The sequence below is a fragment of the Telmatherina bonti genome (assembly GCF_933228915.1).
Source record: "Telmatherina bonti genome assembly, chromosome: 22".
Classification (NCBI taxonomy): domain Eukaryota; kingdom Metazoa; phylum Chordata; class Actinopteri; order Atheriniformes; family Telmatherinidae; genus Telmatherina; species Telmatherina bonti.
In genome coordinates, this window is record NC_136631.1 from 26,685,822 (window position 1) to 26,712,184 (window position 26,363).

Below are 26,363 nucleotides of genomic sequence, written 5' to 3' on the forward strand. Positions count from 1 at the left end.
AAATCTGGTCTAGTGATGGACTCAGATCTGACAACCTCCAACCAGGCCAGAAATGTGATCTAGTGATGGACTCAGATCTGACAACCTCCAACCAGGCCAGAAATGTGATCTAGTGATGGACTCATACCTGAAAACCACAAACCAGACCAGAAATCTGGGTGTAGTGATGGACTCAGACCTGAAAACCTCAAACCAGACAAGAAACCTGGCCTAGTGATGGACTGAGACCTGAAAACCACCAACCAGACGCAAAATCTGGTCTAGTGATGGACTCAGACCTGAAAACCTCAAACCAGACCAGAAATCTGGTCTAGCGATGGACTCAGATCTGACAACCTCCAACCAGGCCAGAAATGTGATCTAGTGATGGACTCAGACCTAAAAACCACAAACCAGACCAGAAATCTGGTCTAGTGATGGACTCAGTCCTGAAAACCACAAACCAGACAAGAAATCTGGGCATAGTGATGGAGTCAGACCTTAAAACCTCAAACCAGACAAGAAACCTGGCCTAGTGATGGACTCAGACCTGAAAACCACAAACCAGACCAGAAATCTGGTCTAGTGATGGACTCAGTCCTGAAAACCACAAACCAGACAAGAAATCTGGGCATAGTGATGGAGTCAGACCTGAAAACCTCAAACCAGACAAGAAACCTGGCCTAGTGATGGACTCAGACCTGAAAACAACAAACCAGGCCAGAAATGTGCTCTTGTGAGGGACCCAGACCTGAAAACCACAAACCAGACCAGAAATGTTGTCTAGTGATGGACTCAGACCAGAAAACCACCAACCAGGCCAGAAATGTGGTCTAGTGAAAGACTCAGACCTTGTGGTGATTCCTGTTCCTTGGTGGGCGTGGTCAGCTGAGAACTGGAGGCACACCTGATCCACATTCCAGCAATCAACAACGACCTATTTAAGACCAGCTCTGCCTGCTATCCAGCGCCAGATTGTTGATTGCCCTGCGGTAAAACAGCTCTTGGCCTCTGCTTACGTTGCTTGTGTAAACCTTTGATTGGTAACCTGTCCTGTCTCCCTCCTGCCAGTGAAAGCCTGCCAGTTCATAGACGCTACCTGCCAGTCTGCCAGTTTTGCCTGCCTGCCTGCCCGCCCGTTCGCTTGCTCCCCTGCTTGCCTGCCTGCCTCCTGCTGCTCGCCAGTCTGCCAGTCTCTGAAGTTCCGCTGGAAGAATTCACAGGGTTCTGTGGAGAACCAATAAACCTCTCTCTGTACTCTGACAGTGTCCGCTCTTTGGATCCTACTAGCCCCTCCTTACAAAAGACTTAAAGAACAAACCAGACCAGAAGTCTGGTGTAGTGATGGACTCGGACATGAAAACCTCAAACCAGGCCAGAAATCTGGTCTACTGATGGACTCAGACCTGAAAATCACAAACCAGACCAAAAATGTGGTCTAGTGATGGACTCAGACCTGAAAACCTCAAACAAGACAAGAAATCTGGTTTAGTGATGGACTCATATCTGAAAATCACAAACCAGACCAAAAATGTGGTCTAGTGATGGACTCAGACCTGAAAACCACAAACCAGACCAGAAATCTGGGTGTAGTGATGGACTCAGACCTGAAAACCACAAACCAGACCAGAAATCTGGTCTAGTGATGGACATAAACCTGAAAACCACAAACCAGACCAGAATTCTGGTCTAGTGATGGACTCAGACCTGAAAACCTCCAACCAGGCCAGAAATCTGGTCTAGTGATGGAATGAGACCTGAAAACCACAAACCAGACCAGAAATCTAGTCTAGTGATGGACTCAGACCTGAAAACCTCAAACCAGACAGAAATCTGGTCTAGTGATGGACTCAGACCTGAAAACCACAAACCAGACCAGAAATCTGGTCTAGTGATAGACTCAGTCCTGAAAACCACAAACCAGACAAGAAATCTGGGCATAGTGATGGAGTCAGACCTGAAAACCTCAAACCAGACAAGAAACCTGGCCTAGTGATGGACTCAGACCTGAAAACAACAAACCAGGCCAGAAATGTGCTCTTGTGAGGGACCCAGACCTGAAAACCACAAACCAGACAGAAATCTGGTCTAGTGATGGACTCACAGCTGAAAACCACCAACCAGATAAGAAATCTGGTGTAGTGATGGACTCGGACCTGAAAACCACAAACTAGGCCAGAAATCTGGTCTAGTAATGGACTCAGTCCTGAAAACCACAGACCAGACAAGAAATCTGGGCATACTGATGGAGTCAGACCTGAAAACCTTAAACGAGACAAGAAACCTGGCCTAGTGATGGACTCAGACCTGAAAACCACAAACCAGACCAGAAACCTGTTCCAGTGAGGGACTCAGACCTGAAAACCTCAAACAAGAAAAGAAATCTGGTTTAGTGATGGACTCATATCTGAAAATCACAAACCAGACCAAAAATGTGGTCTAGTGATGGACTCAGACCTGAAAACCACAAACCAGACCAGAAATCTGGTCTAGTGATGGACTCAGTCCTGAAAACCACAAACCAGACAAGAAATCTGGGCATAGTGATGGAGTCAGACCTGAAAACCACAAACCAGACCAGAAATCTGGTCTAGTGATGGACATAAACCTGAAAACTTCAAACCAGACATGAAAACCTGGTCCAGTGATAGACTCAGACCTGAAAACCTCCAACCAGGCCAGAAATCTGGTCTAGTGATGGAATGAGACCTGAAAACCACAAACCAGACCAGAAATCTAGTCTAGTGATGGACTCAGACCTGAAAACTACCAACCAGACATGAAACCTGGTCTAGTGATGGACTCAGACCTGAAAACCACAAACCAGACCAGAAATGTTGTCTAGTGATGGACTCAGACCTGAAAACCACCAACCAGACATGAAAACCTGGTCTAGTGATGGACATAGACCTGAAAACCTCCAACCAGACATGAAAACCTGGTCTAGTGATGGACTTAGACCTGAAAACCACCAACCAGACGCGAAATCTGGTCTAGTGATGGACTCAGACCTTAAAACCACAAACCAGACCAAAAATGTGGTCTAGTGATGGACTCAGACCTGAAAACCACAAACCAGACCAGAAATCTGGGTGTAGTGATGGACTCAGACCTGAAAACCACAAACCAGACCAGAAATCTGGTCTAGTGATGGACATAAACCTGAAAACCACAAACCAGACCAGAATTCTGGTCTAGTGATGGACTCAGACCTGAAAACCTCCAACCAGGCCAGAAATCTGGTCTAGTGATGGAATGAGACCTGAAAACCACAAACCAGACCAGAAATCTAGTCTAGTGATGGTTCAGACCTGAAAACCTCAAACCAGACATGAAAACCTGGTCCAGTGATGGACTCAGACCTGAAAACCTCCAACCAGGCCAGAAATCTGGTCTAGTGATGGAATGAGACCTGAAAACCACAAACCAGACCAGAAATCTAGTCTAGTGATGGACTCAGACCTGAAAACTACCAACCAGACATGAAACCTGGTCTAGTAATGGACTCAGACCTGAAAACCACAAACCAGGCCAGAAATCTGGTCAAGTGATGGACTCAGACCTGAAAACCACCAACCAGACGCGAAATCTGGTCTAGTGATGGACTCAGACCTGAAAACTACCAACCAGACATGAAACCTGGTCAAGTGATGGACTCAGACCTGAAAACCTCAAACCAGGCCAGAAATCTGGTCTAGTGAGGGACTTAGACCTGAAAACTACCAACCAGACATGAAACCTGGTCTAGTGATGGACTCAGACCTGAAAACCACAAACCAGGCCAGAAATCTGGTCTAGTGATGGACTCAGACCTGAAAACCACAAACCAGACCAGAAATCTGGTCTAGTGATGGACTCAGACCTGAAAACCACCAACCAGACCAGAAATGTGATCTAGTGATGGACTCAGAACTGAAAACCTCCAACCAGGCCAGAAATGTGATCTAGTGATGGACTCAGACCTGAAAACCTCCAACCAGGCCAGAAATCTGATCTAGAGATGGAATGAGACCTGAAAACCACAAACCAGACCAGAAATCTAGTCTAGTGATGGACTCAGACCTGAAAACTACCAACCAGACATGAAACCTGGTCTAGTGATGGACTCAGACCTGAAAACCACAATCCAGGCCAGAAATCTGGTCTAGTGATGGACTCAGACCTGAAAACCACCAACCAGACACGAAATCTGGTCTAGTGATGGACTCAGACCTGAAAACCTCAAACCAGACCAGAAATCTGGTCTAGTGATGGACTCAGATCTGACAACCTCCAACCAGGCCAGAAATGTGATCTAGTGATGGACTCATACCTGAAAACCACAAACCAGACCAGAAATCTGGTCTAGTGATGGACATAAACCTGAAAACCACAAACCAGACCAGAATTCTGGTCTAGTGATGGACTCAGACCTGAAAACCACAAACCAGACCAGAAATCTGGTCTAGTGATGGACATAAACCTGAAAACCACAAACCAGACCAGAATTCTGGTCTAGTGATGGACTCAGACCTGAAAACCTCCAACCAGGCCAGAAATCTGGTCTAGTGATGTAATGAGACCTGAAAACCACAAACCAGACCAGAAATCTAGTCTAGTGATGGACTCAGACCTGAAAACTTCAAACCAGACATGAAAACCTGGTCCAGTGATAGACTCAGACCTGAAAACCTCCAACCAGGCCAGAAATCTGGTCTAGTGATGGAATGAGACCTGAAAACCACAAACCAGACCAGAAATCTAGTCTAGTGATGGACTCAGACCTGAAAACTACCAACCAGACATGAAACCTGGTCTAGTGATGGACTCAGACCTGAAAACCACAAACCAGACCAGAAATGTTGTCTAGTGATGGACTCAGACCTGAAAACCACCAACCAGACATGAAAACCTGGTCTAGTGATGGACATAGACCTGAAAACCTCCAACCAGACATGAAAACCTGGTCTAGTGATGGACTTAGACCTGAAAACCACCAACCAGACGCGAAATCTGGTCTAGTGATGGACTCAGACCTTAAAACCACAAACCAGACCAAAAATCTGGTCTAGTGATGGACTCAGATCTGACAACCTCCAACCAGGCCAGAAATGTGATCTAGTGATGGACTCAGATCTGACAACCTCCAACCAGGCCAGAAATGTGATCTAGTGATGGACTCATACCTGAAAACCACAAACCAGACCAGAAATCTGGGTGTAGTGATGGACTCAGACCTGAAAACCTCAAACCAGACAAGAAACCTGGCCTAGTGATGGACTCAGACCTGAAAACAACAAACCAGGCCAGAAATGTGCTCTTGTGAGGGACCCAGACCTGAAAACCACAAACCAGACCAGAAATGTTGTCTAGTGATGGACTCAGACCAGAAAACCACCAACCAGGCCAGAAATGTGGTCTAGTGAAAGACTCAGACCTTGTGGTGATTCCTGTTCCTTGGTGGGCGTGGTCATCTGAGAACTGGAGGCACACCTGATCCACATTCCAGCAATCAACAACGACCTATTTAAGACCAGCTCTGCCTGCTATCCAGCGCCAGATTGTTGATTGCCCTGCGGTAAAACAGCTCTTGGCCTCTGCTTACGTTGCTTGTGTAAACCTTTGATTGGTAACCTGTCCTGTCTCCCTCCTGCCAGTGAAAGCCTGCCAGTTCATAGACGCTACCTGCCAGTCTGCCAGTTTTGCCTGCCTGCCTGCCCGCCCGTTCGCTTGCTCCCCTGCTTGCCTGCCTGCCTCCTGCTGCTCGCCAGTCTGCCAGTCTCTGAAGTTCCGCTGGAAGAATTCACAGGGTTCTGTGGAGAACCAATAAACCTCTCTCTGTACTCTGACAGTGTCCGCTCTTTGGATCCTACTAGCCCCTCCTTACAAAAGACTTAAACAACAAACCAGACCAGAAGTCTGGTGTAGTGATGGACTCGGACATGAAAACCTCAAACCAGGCCAGAAATCTGGTCTACTGATGGACTCAGACCTGAAAATCACAAACCAGACCAAAAATGTGGTCTAGTGATGGACTCAGACCTGAAAACCTCAAACAAGACAAGAAATCTGGTTTAGTGATGGACTCATATCTGAAAATCACAAACCAGACCAAAAATGTGGTCTAGTGATGGACTCAGACCTGAAAACCACAAACCAGACCAGAAATCTGGGTGTAGTGATGGACTCAGACCTGAAAACCACAAACCAGACCAGAAATCTGGTCTAGTGATGGACATAAACCTGAAAACCACAAACCAGACCAGAATTCTGGTCTAGTGATGGACTCAGACCTGAAAACCTCCAACCAGGCCAGAAATCTGGTCTAGTGATGGAATGAGACCTGAAAACCACAAACCAGACAAGAAATCTAGTCTAGTGATGGTTCAGACCTGAAAACCTCAAACCAGACATGAAAACCTGGTCCAGTGATGGACTCAGACCTGAAAACCTCCAACCAGGCCAGAAATCTGGTCTAGTGATGGAATGAGACCTGAAAACCACAAACCAGACCAGAAATCTAGTCTAGTGATGGACTCAGACCTGAAAACTACCAACCAGACATGAAACCTGGTCTAGTAATGGACTCAGACCTGAAAACCACAAACCAGGCCAGAAATCTGGTCTAGTGATGGACTCAGACCTGAAAACCACCAACCAGACGCGAAATCTGGTCTAGTGATGGACTCAGACCTGAAAACTACCAACCAGACATGAAACCTGGTCAAGTGATGGACTCAGACCTGAAAACCTCAAACCAGGCCAGAAATCTGGTCTAGTGAGGGACTTAGACCTGAAAACTACCAACCAGACATGAAACCTGGTCTAGTGATGGACTCAGACCTGAAAACCACAAACCAGGCCAGAAATCTGGTCTAGTGATGGACTCAGACCTGAAAACCACAAACCAGACCAGAAATCTGGTCTAGTGATGGACTCAGACCTGAAAACCACCAACCAGACCAGAAATGTGATCTAGTGATGGACTCAGAACTGAAAACCTCCAACCAGACCAGAACTCTGATCTAGTGATGGACTCAGACCTAAAAACCACAAACCAGACCAGAAATCTGGTCTAGTGATGGACTCAGTCCTGAAAACCACAAACCAGACAAGAAATCTGGGCATAGTGATGGACTCAGACCTTAAAACCTCAAACCAGACCAAAAATCTAGTCTAGTGATGGACTCAGACCTGAAAACCACAAACCAGACCAGAAATCTGGTCTAGTGATGGACTCAGTCCTGAAAACCACAAACCAGACAAGAAATCTGGGCATAGTGATGGAGTCAGACCTGAAAACCTCAAACCAGACAAGAAACCTGGCCTAGTGATGGACTCAGACCTGAAAACAACAAACCAGGCCAGAAATGTGCTCTTGTGAGGGACCCAGACCTGAAAACCACAAACCAGACCAGAAATGTTGTCTAGTGATGGACTCAGACCAGAAAACCACCAACCAGGCCAGAAATGTGGTCTAGTGAAAGACTCAGACCTTGTGGTGATTCCTGTTCCTTGGTGGGCGTGGTCAGCTGAGAACTGGAGGCACACCTGATCCACATTCCAGCAATCAACAACGACCTATTTAAGACCAGCTCTGCCTGCTATCCAGCGCCAGATTGTTGATTGCCCTGCGGTAAAATAGCTCTTGGCCTCTGCTTACGTTGCTTGTGTAAACCTTTGATTGGTAACCTGTCCTGTCTCCCTCCTGCCAGTGAAAGCCTGCCAGTTCATAGACGCTACCTGCCAGTCTGCCAGTTTTGCCTGCCTGCCTGCCCGCCCGTTCGCTTGCTCCCCTGCTTGCCTGCCTGCCTCCTGCTGCTCGCCAGTCTGCCAGTCTCTGAAGTTCCGCTGGAAGAATTCACAGGGTTCTGTGGAGAACCAATAAACCTCTCTCTGTACTCTGACAGTGTCCGCTCTTTGGATCCTACTAGCCCCTCCTTACAAAAGACTTAAACAACAAACCAGACCAGAAGTCTGGTGTAGTGATGGACTCGGACATGAAAACCTCAAACCAGGCCAGAAATCTGGTCTACTGATGGACTCAGACCTGAAAATCACAAACCAGACCAAAAATGTGGTCTAGTGATGGACTCAGACCTGAAAACCTCAAACAAGACAAGAAATCTGGTTTAGTGATGGACTCATATCTGAAAATCACAAACCAGACCAAAAATGTGGTCTAGTGATGGACTCAGACCTGAAAACCACAAACCAGACCAGAAATCTGGGTGTAGTGATGGACTCAGACCTGAAAACCACAAACCAGACCAGAAATCTGGTCTAGTGATGGACATAAACCTGAAAACCACAAACCAGACCAGAATTCTGGTCTAGTGATGGACTCAGACCTGAAAACCTCCAACCAGGCCAGAAATCTGGTCTAGTGATGGAATGAGACCTGAAAACCACAAACCAGACCAGAAATCTAGTCTAGTGATGGTTCAGACCTGAAAACCTCAAACCAGACATGAAAACCTGGTCCAGTGATGGACTCAGACCTGAAAACCTCCAACCAGGCCAGAAATCTGGTCTAGTGATGGAATGAGACCTGAAAACCACAAACCAGACCAGAAATCTAGTCTAGTGATGGACTCAGACCTGAAAACTACCAACCAGACATGAAACCTGGTCTAGTAATGGACTCAGACCTGAAAACCACAAACCAGGCCAGAAATCTGGTCTAGTGATGGACTCAGACCTGAAAACCACCAACCAGACGCGAAATCTGGTCTAGTGATGGACTCAGACCTGAAAACTACCAACCAGACATGAAACCTGGTCAAGTGATGGACTCAGACCTGAAAACCTCAAACCAGGCCAGAAATCTGGTCTAGTGAGGGACTTAGACCTGAAAACTACCAACCAGACATGAAACCTGGTCTAGTGATGGACTCAGACCTGAAAACCACAAACCAGGCCAGAAATCTGGTCTAGTGATGGACTCAGACCTGAAAACCACAAACCAGACCAGAAATCTGGTCTAGTGATGGACTCAGACCTGAAAACCACCAACCAGACCAGAAATGTGATCTAGTGATGGACTCAGAACTGAAAACCTCCAACCAGGCCAGAAATGTGATCTAGTGATGGACTCAGACCTGAAAACCTCCAACCAGGCCAGAAATCTGATCTAGAGATGGAATGAGACCTGAAAATCACAAACCAGACCAGAAATCTAGTCTAGTGATGGACTCAGACCTGAAAACTACCAACCAGACATGAAACCTGGTCTAGTGATGGACTCAGACCTGAAAACCACAAACCAGACCAGAAATCTGGTCTAGTGATGGACTCAGACCTGAAAACCACCAACCAGACACGAAATCTGGTCTAGTGATGGACTCAGATCTGACAACCTCCAACCAGGCCAGAAATGTGATCTAGTGATGGACTCATACCTGAAAACCACAAACCAGACCAGAAATCTGGTCTAGTGATGGACATAAACCTGAAAACCACAAACCAGACCAGAATTCTGGTCTAGTGATGGACTCAGACCTGAAAACCACAAACCAGACCAGAAATCTGGTCTAGTGATGGACATAAACCTGAAAACCACAAACCAGACCAGAATTCTGGTCTAGTGATGGACTCAGACCTGAAAACCTCCAACCAGGCCAGAAATCTGGTCTAGTGATGGAATGAGACCTGAAAACCACAAACCAGACCAGAAATCTAGTCTAGTGATGGACTCAGACCTGAAAACTTCAAACCAGACATGAAAACCTGGTCCAGTGATGGACTCAGACCTGAAAACCTCCAACCAGGCCAGAAATCTGGTCTAGTGATGGAATGAGACCTGAAAACCACAAACCAGACCAGAAATCTAGTCTAGTGATGGACTCAGACCTGAAAACTACCAACCAGACATGAAACCTGGTCTAGTGATGGACTCAGACCTGAAAACCACAAACCAGACCAGAAATGTTGTCTAGTGATGGACTCAGACCTGAAAACCACCAACCAGACATGAAAACCTGGTCTAGTGATGGACATAGACCTGAAAACCTCAAACCAGACATGAAAACCTGGTCTAGTGATGGACTTAGACCTGAAAACCACCAACCAGACGCGAAATCTGGTCTAGTGATGGACTCAGACCTTAAAACCACAAACCAGACCAAAAATCTGGTCTAGTGATGGACTCAGATCTGACAACCTCCAACCAGGCCAGAAATGTGATCTAGTGATGGACTCAGATCTGACAACCTCCAACCAGGCCAGAAATGTGATCTAGTGATGGACTCATACCTGAAAACCACAAACCAGACCAGAAATCTGGGTGTAGTGATGGACTCAGACCTGAAAACCACAAACCAGACCAGAAATTTGGGTGTAGTGATGGACTGAGACCTGAAAACCACCAACCAGACGCAAAATCTGGTCTAGTGATGGACTCAGACCTGAAAACCTCAAACCAGACCAGAAATCTGGTCTAGCGATGGACTCAGATCTGACAACCTCCAACCAGGCCAGAAATGTGATCTAGTGATGGACTCATACCTGAAAACCACAAACCAGACCAGAAATCTGGGTGTAGTGATGGACTCAGACCTGAAAACCACAAACCAGACCAGAAATCTGGTCTAGTGATGGACATAAACCTGAAAACCACAAACCAGACCAGAATTCTGGTCTAGTGATGGACTCAGACCTGAAAACCTCCAACCAGGCCAGAAATCTGGTCTAGTGATGGAATGAGACCTGAAAACCACAAACCAGACCAGAAATCTAGTCTAGTGATGGACTCAGACCTGAAAACCTCAAACCAGACATGAAAACCTGGTCCAGTGATGGACTCAGACCTGAAAACCACCAACCAGGCCAGAAATGTGATCTAGTGAGGGACTCAGACCTGAAAACCTCAAACCAGACCAGAAATCTGGTCTAGTGATGGACTCAGACCTGAAAACCACCAACCAGACCAGAAATGTGATCTAGTGATGGACTCAGAACTGAAAACCTCCAACCAGGCCAGAAATGTGATCTAGTGATGGACTCAGACCTGAAAACCTCAAACCAGACCAGAGTCAGATTTAGGTTTTTTTTAAACACATGAAGGGAACAACAAAGTTCTCGTACTTTCACCTTAATAAAAGATCTGACGTCACAGCAGGACCTGGAAAACCTGGTTCAGGCTTTCATGGTTAGTTGACTTGGTTACTGTAGCATGAAGCATGTTTGGCTTCTTTAACAATGAAATGTGCTGTAGAAACAAATGATTCTCATTCTTATTTCATGCAGCATACCAGCTGTCTGTCTATCCAAATGAAGCAGTTTTCCTGCCTGACAAATGAGCTGACTAGAATTGATGCCTGACCTGTGGAAGGTGAGGTCAGGGTTTGCATAACTGGAGGCTTCGCAGCCATACACAAGGCAGAACTGCACAGGCGGCTGCTGGTGTGGAGGCTGCGGTCGGCTCTGACAAACTGAGCACGCTTTGATCCAGTTCTTCACCGCATCTGTCACTCCGACCCAGTAATGCATCATCTGGACAGACAGAACACGCCTTCGTCACAAACACTTCTCAGTCTGCTTACCTTCGATCTCACAAAACACCATCTACACACACACACCAATATCTCCTTCACTGCCCGCATCCGGCCAGCGTGGTTGTTGTTGTCATGGTAACGCGTCAGGATCTCACGAACTTCATCATCACTCCTGACGACACGGAGGAGGCGACCTCGATACGTTCGCCAGAGACAGCCATCTAAAGGAGGAGGAAGTGCACAGTGAGGAGGAACATAAAGGTCTTCATGTTATTCATGTGCATTATTTCTTCTAAAGTCACAAAAAGCTTTCAGAAAAAAGAATTATGTTTTTTATTTAGATGTTTTCTGGATAGACGCATAGCTAATTTGGTCTGGCCCTGTTTTGTTATCTTTAACTGGATATACACTGCTCAAAAAAATAGGGGAACACCCAAACAACACGATGTAACTCCAAGTCAACCAGACTTCTGTGAAATGGAACTGTCCACTTAGGAAGCAACACTGATTGACAACCAGTTCCACATGCTGTTGTGCAAATGGAATAGACAACAGGTGGAAATTATAGGCAACTGGCAAGACACACACAATAAAGGAGTGGTTCTGCAGGTGGTGACCACAGACCAATTCTCAGTTCTGATGCTTTCTGGCTGATGTTTTGGTCTGAATGCTGGCGGTGCTTTCACTCTAGTGGTAGCATGAGACAGAGTCTACAACCCACACAAGTGGCTCAGGTAGTGCAGCTCATCCAGGATGACACATCAATGTCAGCTGTGGCAAGAAGGTTTGCTGTGTCTGTCAGCGTAGTGTCCAGAGCATGGAGGCGCTACCAGGAGACATACAGTACATCAGGAGACGTGGAGGAGGCCGTGGGAGGGCAACAACCCAGCAGCAGGACCGCTACCTCCTTCTTTGTGCAAGGAGGAACAGGAGGAGCACTGCCAGAGCCCTGCAGAATGAGCTCCAGCAGGCCACAAATGTGCATGTGTCTGCTCCAACAGTCAGAAACAGACTCCATGAGGGTGGTATGAGGGCCCGACGTCCACAGGTGGGGGTTTTGCTTCAAGCCCAACACCGTGCAGGACGTTTGGCATTTGCCAGAGAACACCAAGATTGGCAAATTCTCCACTGGCGCCCTGTGCTCTTCACAGATGGAAGCAGGTTCACACTGAGCACATGTGACAGATGTGACAGAGTCTGGAGACGCTGTGGAGAACGTTCTGCTGCCTGCAACATCCTCCAGCAGGACCGGTTTGGCAGTGGGTCAGTAATGGTGTGGGGGGGCATTTCTTTGGAGGGCCGCACAGCCCTCCATGTGCTTGCCAGAGGTAGCCTGACTGCCATTAGGTACCGAGACGAGATCCTCAGACCCCTACATATGCTGGTGCGGTTGGCCCTGGGTTCCTCCTAATGCAAGACAATGCTAGACCTCATGTGGCTGGAGTGTGTCAGCAGTTCCTGCAACACAAAGGCATTGATGTTATGGACTGGTCCGCCTGTTCCCCAGACTTGAATCCAGCTGAGCACATCTGGGACATCATGTCTCGCTCCATCCACCAACACCAAGTTGCACCACAGACTGTACAGGAGTTGGTGGACGCTTTAGTCCAGGTATGGGAGGAGATCCCTCAGGAGAACATCCACCGCCTCATCAGGAGCATGCCCAGGTGTTGTAGGGAGGTCATACAGGCCCGCGGAGGCCACACACACTACTGAGCCTCATGTTGACTTGTTTAAAGGAAATTACATCAAAGTTGGATCAGCCTGTAGTGTGTTTTTCCACTTTCATTTGGAGTAGAACTCCAAATCCAGACCTCCATGGGTCGATACGTTTGATTTTCATTGATAATTTTTGTGTGATTTTGTTGTCAGCACATTCAGCTATGGAAAGAACAAAGTATTTAATAAAATATTTCATTCATTCAGATCTACAACGTTACTTTAGTCTTCCCTTTATTTTTTTTTAGCAGTGTAATTTTTTATTATATAAAGCAAAAAGATATCATTTTGGAGCATGTTGAGAGCATCTTGGCTTATTTAAGCCTTATTGGCCACATTTACGTGAGTTTTAATTCCTCTTTAATTCCAAATAAAAGTTTATTTCGACTGACGAGAAGTGACCGTGTAAACACCTAACTCTTTTGGAGTTGCTTTTGTACACAGTCACAGATTTGTAGCTGATACCATTCAAAGCGGAGATTTTAGGCAAAGCTAATTCTCAACTCTTGTCCCTGGTTGGGCCTTTTTGAACTACAGTAAAATATAATACATGACAGATACCTATACACATGACATGTCCTTTATGTCTCTGCACAGCTGCAGCAGATGGTAAAGAATCTGTGGCTGGATTGCAGGGTTTCTGATAGCGCTGCTCGATTATGGCAAAAATTCTAATCGCGATTATTTTGCCTGAATTGAGAACTTGATTATTTAACACGATTATCCTTTTATCTTTCACAACATGATTTTTTTAACATTACACCGTGACTTTTAAAAAAATGTCTTTAGGATTCCACATATTTTAGAAAACAAACAAATAACATGAAGCTTTTGTCTTGACAAAGTGCAAATACTGATGTAAACTGAATTGATAAATATAAGTAAGGATTAAACAACGCCGTGCGTCGTGATGTCAACTCGGCGTCGGGCGTTATAACCGTCTAACACACGGTAACAAGTGTTTTAATCTGCTTATACCACGGTCCCAGACAGTAAATATTGTAAAACAAATTTGTATTTCTTTTCTACAACATTTGCTGAAGTATAGGAATGATTTTACGTTGGCCTGGATGTACGTTTTTTGCCAAACAACTGCTGTCAGGCTGCAGCGCGTTTCTCTCGTTCACCTGTTAAAAGACAGCAGATCTGAACCAGCTGGTTAACGCGTTGCTATGGTAACGCCACGTAACGGAGGGATATTACAGTGTTTAACTCGCCGAACTATGTATAGGAAAACAATGCAGCCAGTTGTCACTGACAATGGTATAAACTATGTTGTGTGAACTTCCACAACCTACTGCAGTTATTCTACATTGACCTACAGCCAGAGCCGACTGAGACTGGCCGCCTGGGAGTGCTTTAGGACGGTAGAGGCTCCCGCTGCTCCTTCCTTACAGTAACTGCAGAACAATATGTGCCTTCAAGTCAGTCGCCAAAACACCAAAAAAGTCTCTAATAACTCCAGTAAAAGCTGCTAGATTTCTCACTAGTCGCTTTTAACAAAAAAAGTCTCCAGATTTAGCGAGAAAGTCGCCAAGTTGGCAACAGTGTCTGAATGAAACCAAAGCGGCTGTGGGAGGAGTTTACAGCACAGCGCTGCAATGCCAGAGACGCTCGATTAGCAGCTGAAGACAGGAGGAGAGGAAACTGCAGAGAAAAATAATCACACCCTTTTATTTTTATCATCGTTGAAAACTCAGATTGTAATTGAGATAAAAATCCCATTAATTGCCCAGCTGTAGTTTCCGATGATGTTTGCCTTCTGTTTATCTTCTGTTTATTCTCCTTTCTGTTCTTATTCTTTGTTCCGTCTCCAGTCAGGTCCAGCAGAACCATGTAAACTTAGTGAAACAAATATTTATGCTAAACTAAAATAAAATAAAAAGTTCAGAAATGTATACTTGTCAAGAGTGTTGCGGTGGTGGTAGCAGGCCGGCCTTTGGTCCATAGGTTTTACTGCTTGATGGTACAATGACCCACTGGACTTTGTGGCAGCGGGAGAGGCCTGGCCCATACTATCATGCAGAATGATGCACGTTAGAATGTCATAACATGCATAGGAGGGAGGCGTGATCTTGGATATAGTGCCTCATTGTTCCAGAGTTCTGGCCCATAAAATGCAGTCTGTCCACATACTGCAAAGAAAGTGTGAATGAGGGCCATTGGTGGCTCAGATCTGGTGGCCCACACATGGGCCTGTTCTGATCCAGAACAGTTTTAGCCTAATTAATACTTAAAGACCAACCCCAGTGGAAATCATGTTTTTTGCATTATTCACATGTCTGTGTAGCAATTTCTGGCTCTAAAGGACAGATCTTGTGAAAAATTGGATCATTGTGAACAAATGGCAGAACACAAAAGCCAAGTTCAGACAGAACCTCATTATCATGTCATAAGCCCACAAGGCGGCGCCACTAGCGCCTGCCCCTCCGTCCAATCACAGTCTGAGATGGCAGGTCAACGTGTGTGTGTGTGTGTGTGTGTGTGATGGGGTGGGTTGCAAACAGAAAACTGTGGCTGTTTCTCAATACAGGGTCACTGCGTAGGCTACGAAGCGTTCTACATCGTCTGCATACATCTGAGCTTCCTGCCAGTAAAATGAGACAGCCTCTGTAGTGTACAAGAATTACCCATAGTGCTCCAGTCCCCCGTTGCCTAGCAACTACATATGCCAAGTTAATTACTGATCCCATTCTTCCACAAAAAGAAACAAAAATATGTTTGAAATGACAGAAAATGGTGGCAGTAATTTAAAGTAGATTTCTTTTCCTTTGTGTGTAAATGAGCAACATGAGGCGGTTTAGACAAGCTCTCCTCTGGCTGACAGCTCATCCTGTCAAGCTGACGTTAACTTCAGTGGAAAATAATCCTTGTTAGACACATATACAGTCGTCTTCATATGTATTCATACCCTCCCATTAAAGAAGGAGAAAACTGCTGCCTGGGAAATAAGATGAAACTGACTAAAGTCATAATAAATAAATGTTTGATGAAAATCATGACATTATTTTCTAATTCTGGTTCAACAGAAAGATTTTTTAAAAAGCAAACAAACATGATAAAATAATAAATGTTCCATCAGTCAAAGTTTGAGGTCTCACCATCAACAAAAAACTGATATAACTCCCACATAAATCAACACATCTGCACCTAAATTGATATATATGATGCCAGTCCCATTCTGAACACAAGCGCATATCAATAATTGGATTTCATTTCATTTCACGTCATTAGTCCCGCCCCCTAGAAACAGGAAGTGTCTCATTTTAAAAGCAACGTTGCTATTGATCTCTGATATACAACACCCAATCTACACCAAACTGACATTGGGTCGGTCTTGCACAATGCTGACCACAAAACAAGTCCATATGACATCACTACCACAGCCCCGCCCCCTGACGACAGGAAGGCCCTTGTTTTAAAGGGACTAAATGACCTGATGTGGAGTTTGGCGCTAGGGGAGGGTGAGGGAATCATGGGAGGAGGTCGCCAGGGGAGGCGGTACAAATAGGCTGAGGGGCGCTGGAGGTGCGCAGGCCTTAATCGCCGTTTGCGGCTTTCTAGTTCAAAATACTTATTTCCAAATTGTACCATTTCAAGTTATCCCCCATAAAGCAATACATTGTAAAGTAAATGTGTGGGCACCATGACTGCTTATTACTGTCTGTTTGGAGCATTTAAACTTCTTTTCTCTGTAAAAGGCTTGAACATAGATATATCATGTATATAAAGTACATTATTCAGCCTTTTTCCAGTATCTGTAGTAAAAGTCTTCAGTGTATCGTAATGAATTTAGCATATCTTGAGGTATGTTTAGCATCCTAATCCTTCTTCAGAAGCAATCTTCTTCATATTTAGTTTTATTTACATAATCTTTCCTAAATCTACTTATCTGCCCTATGCTTAACAGCTGGAGTCTTTTTTTTTTTTTTTTTTTTGTGATTAAAGTTTCTGTCTTTTTCTTTTTCAAACACTGTTTTGAGTTCAAGAGTTTGTCATCAGGCTTTGAGAAAAGTTCCTTCAGCGTAAGCTCAGATACCTTTGTATATGAAGTGTTTGCAGGCACCTCTGGCTACTCTCTTTAAGCTTTTCGCTGTGTTTGGAGGAAACTTCCCCGTCCGTATGTAAGTCTCCAAACTGTCCAGAAAGTGGAAAGAGGGCATCTGTCAGGGAAGAGGTGGGAATAAAATAAGAGATGTTTTCTTTGCAAACTATTGGCAGCAACTACAAGAAATCAGGGATGTCCAATCCTGGTCCTCCAGGACCGGATCATGCAGATTTTAGAAGTTTCAACAGACCAGATTCAGATCTTATATCAGGCTCTGTGCAAGTCTGCTATTTACCCACTGCCTTTAGTCATGTGTGTTGCAGCAGGGAAACTTCTACAACCTACAGGACTCTGGAGGACAAGCATTTAGGATTCCTGTTAAATATTCACAATCTGAACATGTGGTTGAACAACACAAACACACAGATACATTTAGAAATCCTGACATGTCAACTTGTTTTCAGCTTGATGCAACTTTAAGCATTAAAGTTCCATTTCTGGGACAGTGACCTTCAATATTAGAAACATCAAATAAACATGGAAATGTTTTCTTTTTAATCATTATCTAAAAAGATGTGTAAATATGTAAAATAGAAAACTATGATAACCAAATCAGATATATTTTCAGTTTTATTAAATTCAAATGATTAAATAAATTAAAGTAAAATGTCTAACATTGTTTTATCTCATTTCAATACATCTGCAAAAATATATTTATTATTATAATAATAATAATAATAATAATAATAAAATCTTGCTACAAAAAAAACTGTTCCAACAGGAAAAAAGTTGAATAAAAATGAATGGTTTTCTTAGTGAATTTATATTAAAGTGTCATTAACAGTGAGAATATGTTCCCTCTAATGGAAAACACGTCAACAACAGTTTATGAACAACAGGAAGAAGAAGCCAGCCACCTTGGAACATCTAACGTTCTGCCAACAATAATCCTCGTCACACCGCCAAACTTTCAGCGGAAACCTGGAGCTCTGAGCGGCGCTTCACAGCCAAGCTCGACACATAAACAAACACACCTCTTTCTCTTTATCTAAATATGTCCATACTTTCCTCAAAGAAACACGTTTTAGCCCTAAAAAGGTAGCTGGATGTCGCGGTTGGTTCCGCGTAGACTTCGGTTTGCTGCTGTAGCCAGGTCACTTCCGGTGATGCACATTTAAAAATAACGGTCGCAAGCATAGACATAATATACATAGACGCTGCATCACCCTGCCAATACGAGCTGACGCCGCATCCCGCCGCCATCTTGGATGGGTCTCCATGCGCCTCCAATACATTTGTCTGTAAGGTGTAGGTCCAACCACAACAATAACTTTATTAATATTTACCTGATTTTTCTCACAGTTTGGTTTGTTACAAATACCAGAGATTTTGTTATGATACAGATCACTGTAAAATATTAAAAACAATATTTTATTTACTTTTGTGCTTTTATACTAAAATATTTTAAAAAATGCTATTTAACTAAGACATAAGGTAGCTACTATATTATAAATGTACAAATTAATTTGATACTAACATGTTTGATTGTTTATTGATGCATTTGGATTTGTCTAACTATTTTTATCTGGTTAAATAAATTATTATTCAACCTTCTGAAATGTAATTCCACACGATCTAATTTCAACATTTCGCCAATTATTGCAGCCATATGCTGAACAAAATACGGGAATAGTTGCTGGCTTTCTCTTGACTACGATTGACTGTTTCTTTTATTTACGTGATGTGTCTTGTCGTGATGTGTCGTGATGTGTCGTGTCGTAATGTGTCTTGTTGTGTCATGATGTGTCGTGACGTGTCGTGTCGTGATGTGTCGTGATGTGTCGCAATGTGTCGTGATGTGTCTTGTCGTGTCGTGATGTGTCGTGATGTGTCGCAATGTGTCGTGATATGTCGTGATGCGTCGTGTCGTAATGTGTCTTATCGTGTCATGATGTGTCGTGATGTGTCTTGTCGTGTCGTGATGTGTCGCAATGTGTCGTGATGTGTCTTGTCGTGTCGTGATGTGTCGCAATGTGTCTTGTCGTGATGTCGTGATGTGTTGTGTTGTAATGTGTCGTGTTGGGATGTGTCGTGTCGTGATGTGTCGTGATGTGTCAAGTTGTGATGTGTCGTGTCGTGATTTGTTGTGTCGTGATGTGTTGTGTCGTGTCGTGTTGTGATGTGTCGTGTCGTGATGTGTCGTGATGTGTCATGATGTATCATGATGTGTCGTGTCGTAATGTTTCGTGTCGTGTCGTGATGTGTCCTGATGTGTCGTGGTGTGATGTGTCATGATGTGTCGTGTCGTGATGTGTCGTGTTGTGATGTGTCGTGTCGTGATATGTCATGTCGTGATGTGTCGTGTTGTGATGTGTCCTGATGTGTCGTGGTGTGATGTGTCATGATGTGTCGTGGTGTGATGTGTCATGGTGTGTCGTGTCATGATGTGTCGTGTCGTGATGTGTTACCTACGGTGTGTCTGTATAGTATGACTGTTTCACCCGGACTGATGACAGACATTTTCAACAGCAGCAGCGAGCAGTTTGCTTTCTGTCTGAAGATTCTCCTTGCTTTGGTCTCTAATGGCAGAGAATGAAGAAGAGGGGAGGAGAAGACCGAAAAGTGGCAGTGTGGGACCATTTCATACTGAAAAGGACAGAAAACGTAGAGTTGGCGTACCACCCCCCCACTTCACCGTTCCAGGAGGAGATCCAGCTTTCTGATTTATATCAACAGCAGCAGCGGCTGTTAAAATGTACAGAGTTATAACCTGTGATATTAGTCAGCAGTGACGAGGCATGGCGAGGTGTCGGCTGCTAACGCACGTTAACCGTCTTGTAATCCATTCCTCATCTGTCTCTCCTGCACACACGCAGAGTCAAAGCACATGTTTTAGGCAGCGTGTGACGGCGGGCGGAGCCTCTGTTCTTGCAGCAAACTTTTATTCCGGATTAAACAGACACACTTTTAACAGGCGTATCGTCCACCAAGACATCGGCTAGTTCTTACTGTGGACATGCTTAAAAGTCACTCCTTCTTTCTACGGGAATTCTTCTTTAAATCTTTTGAAAGGCAGAAATTCACGATCGGTTGAGGATTGTATCTCCACACATTGAGCACAAACACGTCGGCTGCACCAAATCCTCATGCATTAGGTAGTAACAACACATGCAACAGCTTCACGAATACACATTTATAGATTTACTCTGGTTGAGTTTCTAGTGTTTGTTTTACAAATTATAATAAAAATACATTTTATGTATGTATATATATATATATATATATATATATATATATATATATATATATATATATATATATATATATATATGTATGTATGTATGTATGTATGTATGTATGTATGTATATATACATATATATAAATATATATATATATATATATATATATATACATATACATATATATATATATATATATATATATATACATATACATATATATATATATATACATATACATATATATATATATATATATATACATATACATATATATATACATATATATATATATATACATATATATATATACATATACATATGTACATATACATATACACATATACATATACACATATACATATACACATATACATATACACATATACATATACATATACACATATACATATACACATATACATATACATATACACATATACATATACATATATATATATACATATACATATACATATATATATATACATACATATACATATATATATATACATATACATATATATATGTATATATATATACATATATATATATACATATACATATATATATGTATATATATATACATATATATATACATATACATATATATATGTATATATATATACATATATATATACATATACATATATATATATATATGTATATATATATATATATATATATATATATATATATATATATATATATATATATATATATATATATATATATATATACTACTCACAAAAAGTTAGGGATATTTGGCTTTCAGGTGAAATTTATGGAAAATGCAATATGTTCATGCTACAGTGATATAATATCATAAAAGTAAGACATTTAAGTAGAAGGATGCACTACTGATTTCCTCATCTCAAAAAATTCATTCAACACAAAAGGTAACAACAATGGTAGTTACACCACAACAAAAAATTTGAACGTCTCAATATCTCGTCATGTGCCCTTGAGCATCAATTACAGCTTGACAACGACGTCTCATGCTGTTCACAAGGCAACCTATTGTCTGCTGAGGCATGGCATCCCACTCTTCTTGAAGGGCAGCCCTCAGGTCATTGAGGTTCTGGGGTGCAGGGTTTCGAGCCTCTACACGACGGCTCAGCTGATCCCACAGGTTTTCAATGGGATTCAGGTCTGGAGAGAGTGCAGGCCATTCCATTTGAGGTACACCAGTCTCCAACAGCCGTTCCCTGCATCGATGCAGCCTCGATGAGCAGGAGCATTGTCGTCCATGAAGATGAAATTAGGCCTGTGCTGTTCATGTAGGGGCACAATCACTGGATTAATGATGTTATTCAGGTAGTATGGGCTTGTCACTGTACCATTCACAAAGTGTAGGGCAGTTCTGTACCAAGTGGACACCCCTGCCCACACTGTAACACCGCCACCACCAAAAGCTCGCCTGGTGACAACAGTGGCTGATGCATAGCGCTCTCCCTGACGTCTCCAACATCGTTGCCGGCCATCATTTCTGCTCAGTGTGAATCGACTTTCATCAGAGAACAGCACTGAGGCCCACTGGTTCCTCGTCCAGCGTAAATGCTCCCTGGCCCATGCAAGACGATGATGCCTGTGCCTGGTGGTGTGGTCAGGTACCCGTGCAGGTCGTCTAGCACGCAGACCACGCTGATGGAAACGGTTTCGAATGGTCTGACGTGACACTTGGGTGCCTCTCACCTCTCTTAAACGTGCCTGGAGTTGAGTGGCATTCATCATCCGGTTTCTCAGGGCAGTGTTCACAATATAGTGGACATCAGCACGGGATGTGGCCAAAGGACGTCCACTTCTAGGCCTTTCTGTGACTCTTCCAGTCTCTCCATATCTCTGTTGCAACCTGCTGATGACACTCTGTGACACTCCAAGCTCAGTGGCCACTTCTGTCTGAGAACGTCCTGTTGGAAGCATCGCAATGGCAAGGGACTGTTGTTCCATTGTTAGGTGTCGTCTTGGTCTCATGATGTCAAAATGTGAACAGCATGATGAGGACAACTGTTTAAACACCAGCTCTAATTGAACCAGGACATTTATTGTTCAATTCAAGGATCACACACCTGCCGTGATTTTTGCCGTTAAGCTCCTTGTTAGAGAACAGCAACTTGTGCAAAATTTATTGAAACATTTAACAGTTGGACATGTGCATTTAAAAGCTTAGAGAAGATCACATTAAGTTCACCTGTACAGGTTTGAATGCATTTTAGGCTTGTTGTGAAATTTCAACCAAAAGCTGAATATCCCTAACTTTTTGTGAGTAGTGTATATATATATATATATATATATATATATATATATATATATATATATATATATAATAAAAAATCGACAGAGTACCCGATTCCAAATTCCAAAAGTACTCGATAGTTGCAGCGCTAATCGTTACCTTCATCATCAAGGCAGACAACAATGATGGTTGTTAGCATAATATATGATGGCTGCTTAGCATAACATAGCCTTCCTAATGGGAGCTTTATGGATATGATGGACTTGAATCCTCCCTTTATCCTAAAGTATGATTGTTTATTTCTTCATAACTTTGTTTATTTTTGTTATTGAATTTCATTTTAATGCTGAATGTTAGGAACAGAAGAAGGGGAAGAAAACCAGCTGTTACATTTGTATAATAATAATTATGCTCTAATGTAAGAAGAGAAAGTGAAAGATTAGTGCACATTTCAATTCCTCTGATCCAAATGATAAAAACAGTGATGCTCAGTCCAGTTCAGGGTCTTACCCAGCTGTTAAAAAAGAAACCAGTCCATCACACAGACATGAACAACCAATCACTGCGAGGGAGGATTGAGCTATACATATATACATACATGTTCCTGGATGGTGGGAGGAAGTTGGAGAACCCGGAGAGAACCAAGGTGGTGTACACGTGGAAACCTCTGTTGGCGAACGTAACGCCTATGCAGAAGCGCCAAATAGGATTAATAGGTCAGGTTTACATTCATGATAACTTCATGATTCATGAATGTGTGTGTGGTTGCGATAATGATGACATCATCCAGTAATATAAGGCATATGTATGCAATTTAAAAAAAAAAAAAAAATCCATTATTTCTCAGTTCAGAAATGAAATAGTGAACCAGGTGCCTCCAGCTGAGACCCTTGGGATATCTTTGTAAAAGAAAACTCCCGTCCCACAACGACTCATTATCAGATGTTTTAATGGTCCTCAGTGTTTCAGACCGGTTCGCTTTCGTCACCATTCAGTTACTCTCGCTACAGATGCTGACAGACTCAGCAGTTTCCAGCATTTTCATGAAAAAGGGAAGACAGAGATTCATGAATAGAGAAGCAGATTGTCTTCCTGTCCTGCTTAGCTGGATGGTATTTAGCCACCGTGAACTTCAGAACTCCATCAGGTGTGTGTAGGGCCCGTTGGTGTCCAGCTTCAGCACTTGTCTGTTTCCATATGTCCCGTGTTTCACCGTCACCTGGGCGCCTGCAGCGTTCATCAGCTCCGTCTCACACAGAGACACGAAGGCATGGTAGAGTCGCAGCCCGTCCTCCTTGCTGATGTTGTCGTGGTACTGCATGGACCGGCCTTTGGCCTTTCCACCCAGCGTGGCCTGAGGGACGATCAGCAGGCTGCCGGGAAGCTGACACACCGAAACCATCTTCCCGGAGTTGGACTCACACAGACGGATGTTCAACAGCGTGGACACTGGAGAGGGACGCCATTCGGTCAGAAAGAGGGACGAACCAATACAGACAGACGCAGATGTGATTCATAGATGAAACGTTTAAAAACTTACTGACCCATTTTGGATAAGATGTCGTCTGTGGCTCCTTTGAGGAAGCAGACGTAGACCACCATCCCTCTCTCGATCTGGGGACCAACACGGTCAACACGTTAACTACTGTCTCCGGCTTTTACACAAGTTTTCCTTCCTAATTCTGGTTCTGATGGAGGTTTTAGTCTCTGATCCGATCCGTTTGTGTCCAGAACCAGCTCATTATTATTATTTGAACGTAGTTGTTATAAACTGCACTAATGTGGATCAGGTGGATCAGATTGCAGGTCCTGCAGTGCAAATTATCATGATCTCAGCAAGTTCAATGTTATCAGACACAAAGTCTGTTTCCTAGAATTTGCAAAAAAACAGATCTTTATCTCAGAACACTTTTATTTATCACAGAATGAAATGTACTCACGATCTAACAACAAAAAGAAGCAATAAGAGATGAAAACAACCTCAGAAACAGAAACATACGCATAACATTCACAGAAGTGAGATCAGTGCAGATTTATCAGAGAAGTCATAGAACCCTTCTGAATGTGATGAAGCATTTAATAAATAATAATAAAAATATATTTTTATTGGCTTTATTACAGCCTATATATATATATATATATATATATATATATATATATATATATATATATATATATATATATATATATATATATATATATGTATATATCTTTCATGTGACTGAACAAACAAACAAAAAGGTTCTTGACAGGACTTTGAATTCATCATAAAATTATAATTAAACCATGAAATATAGAGAAAGAAAGGGAACATGTTTAGTTCTATAATATCTCATTTTTAGTTTGTTCTGATTGTTTACGTCAGACTTAACATTTTATTTTCAGTTCTGATCTGACTTCATTTATTTTATTTTCATTCTGATGCAGCTGTTTATTTTTTTTATTAACTAACACTATATACAGATTATTTTCATTTTATAGATTTTATACATTTTTAGATTTGTGTTTTGTTCTTATTTCACTTTTTTAATTTTCTATTTTACAAAAAGTTCAATCTTTTTGTTTCAACACACTGTAGTTAAAAACGACATGATAAGTGGAAGTAGTTCCCTAAAATCCTGACTTTATTTTTCCTCCATCGTACTTGTTTTTGGTCAGAAAGTTTAAAAAACATTTGATGTCTTTTATATTTCCAAAGATAAAAAAGAATCTGAATTAAATTCTTATATCTTTTAATTAACAGGTATATACACATTTGAAGCTTTGTTTAGTTTATAATTATTTATTTACAACCATAATGGTTTATTTACAACCATAATGGTTTTTGTAGAACCACAATGGTTTCTTTAGAACCATAATGACTTATTTACAACCATAATAGTTTCTTGAGAACCATAATGATTTATTTACAACCATAAGTTTCTTTAGAACCATAATTGTTTATTTACAACCATAATAATTTATTTAGAACCAACCATAATGATTTATTTAGAACCATAATAAGTTAGAACCATAACGATTTATTTAGAAACATAATGATTTATTTAGAACCATCATTGTTTATTTAGAACCATAATAATTTATTTAGAACCATAATGATTTATTTAGAACCATAATAACTCATTTATAACCATAATGATTTATCTAGAACCATAATAATTTATTTAAAACCATGACGGTTTTTTTTTTTTTGGAACAATAATTATTTATTTAGAACGATAATAATGTATTTATAACCATCATAATTTATTCAGGATGAGTTTCTGTTTTTGGAGAACTTGTTCTGGCACCCCGGAGTCCGGGGGGTTAGGGCGTGATGATGAAGTTGAAGATGATGAATAAGACGAAGATGTTACCTGGACAAACCTCGCCTCGCGCCCATCCTGCGCGGGTTCCACCTGCAGCCCGGCCTGCAGACATTGCTGCAGAACCGTCCGGACCACCGGACCGCCGCTCTGCGTCATTTCTCACCTGATATGACGAAAGCAAGGACGTTGTAGTAGGAGGTAGAAGAAGAAACTCAGGTGATCAGAGGAAACTCAGCTGATCAGAGGAAAACTTCCGCATCAGTTTCATTCCAGGCTGCGCAGTTTGTTCCGTTTCCGCATAAACGTCTTCTTCTGTGTTGGACCTGGTACCGGGTTCGGGTTCTGCACTGCCTCCGTCT

The 26,363-nt window shown here is 42.6% G+C and overlaps 2 protein-coding genes across 2 annotated transcripts in view; both read right to left on the reverse strand.

Moving 5' to 3' along the window:
• LOC306773022 (uncharacterized protein) overlaps positions 1 to 18,344 on the reverse strand; it is an 85,307-nt gene extending 66,963 nt beyond the window's left edge. The window contains exons 1-4 of the mRNA XM_079262714.1: positions 18,138 to 18,344; positions 17,212 to 17,335; positions 11,538 to 11,674; positions 11,282 to 11,451 (exon numbers count right to left, since the gene is read on the reverse strand). Of these exons, the coding sequence (XP_079118840.1) occupies positions 11,282 to 11,451; positions 11,538 to 11,674; positions 17,212 to 17,335 (431 nt within the window). The 5' untranslated portion in view covers positions 18,138 to 18,344. The remainder of the gene's footprint in view (positions 1 to 11,281; positions 11,452 to 11,537; positions 11,675 to 17,211; positions 17,336 to 18,137) is intronic.
• Positions 18,345 to 22,848: 4,504 nt separating this feature from the next.
• Positions 22,849 to 26,160, reverse strand: LOC306772119 (D-aminoacyl-tRNA deacylase 2-like; the record flags this gene model as incomplete). The annotated part of the gene is made up of 3 exons (XM_079261532.1): positions 22,849 to 24,145; positions 24,241 to 24,310; positions 26,053 to 26,160. 3 exons carry the CDS (start codon positions 26,158 to 26,160, stop codon positions 23,829 to 23,831), a joined length of 495 nt encoding a protein of 164 aa, XP_079117658.1. The 3' UTR covers positions 22,849 to 23,828.
• Between the last annotated feature and the right edge of the window lie 203 nt (positions 26,161 to 26,363).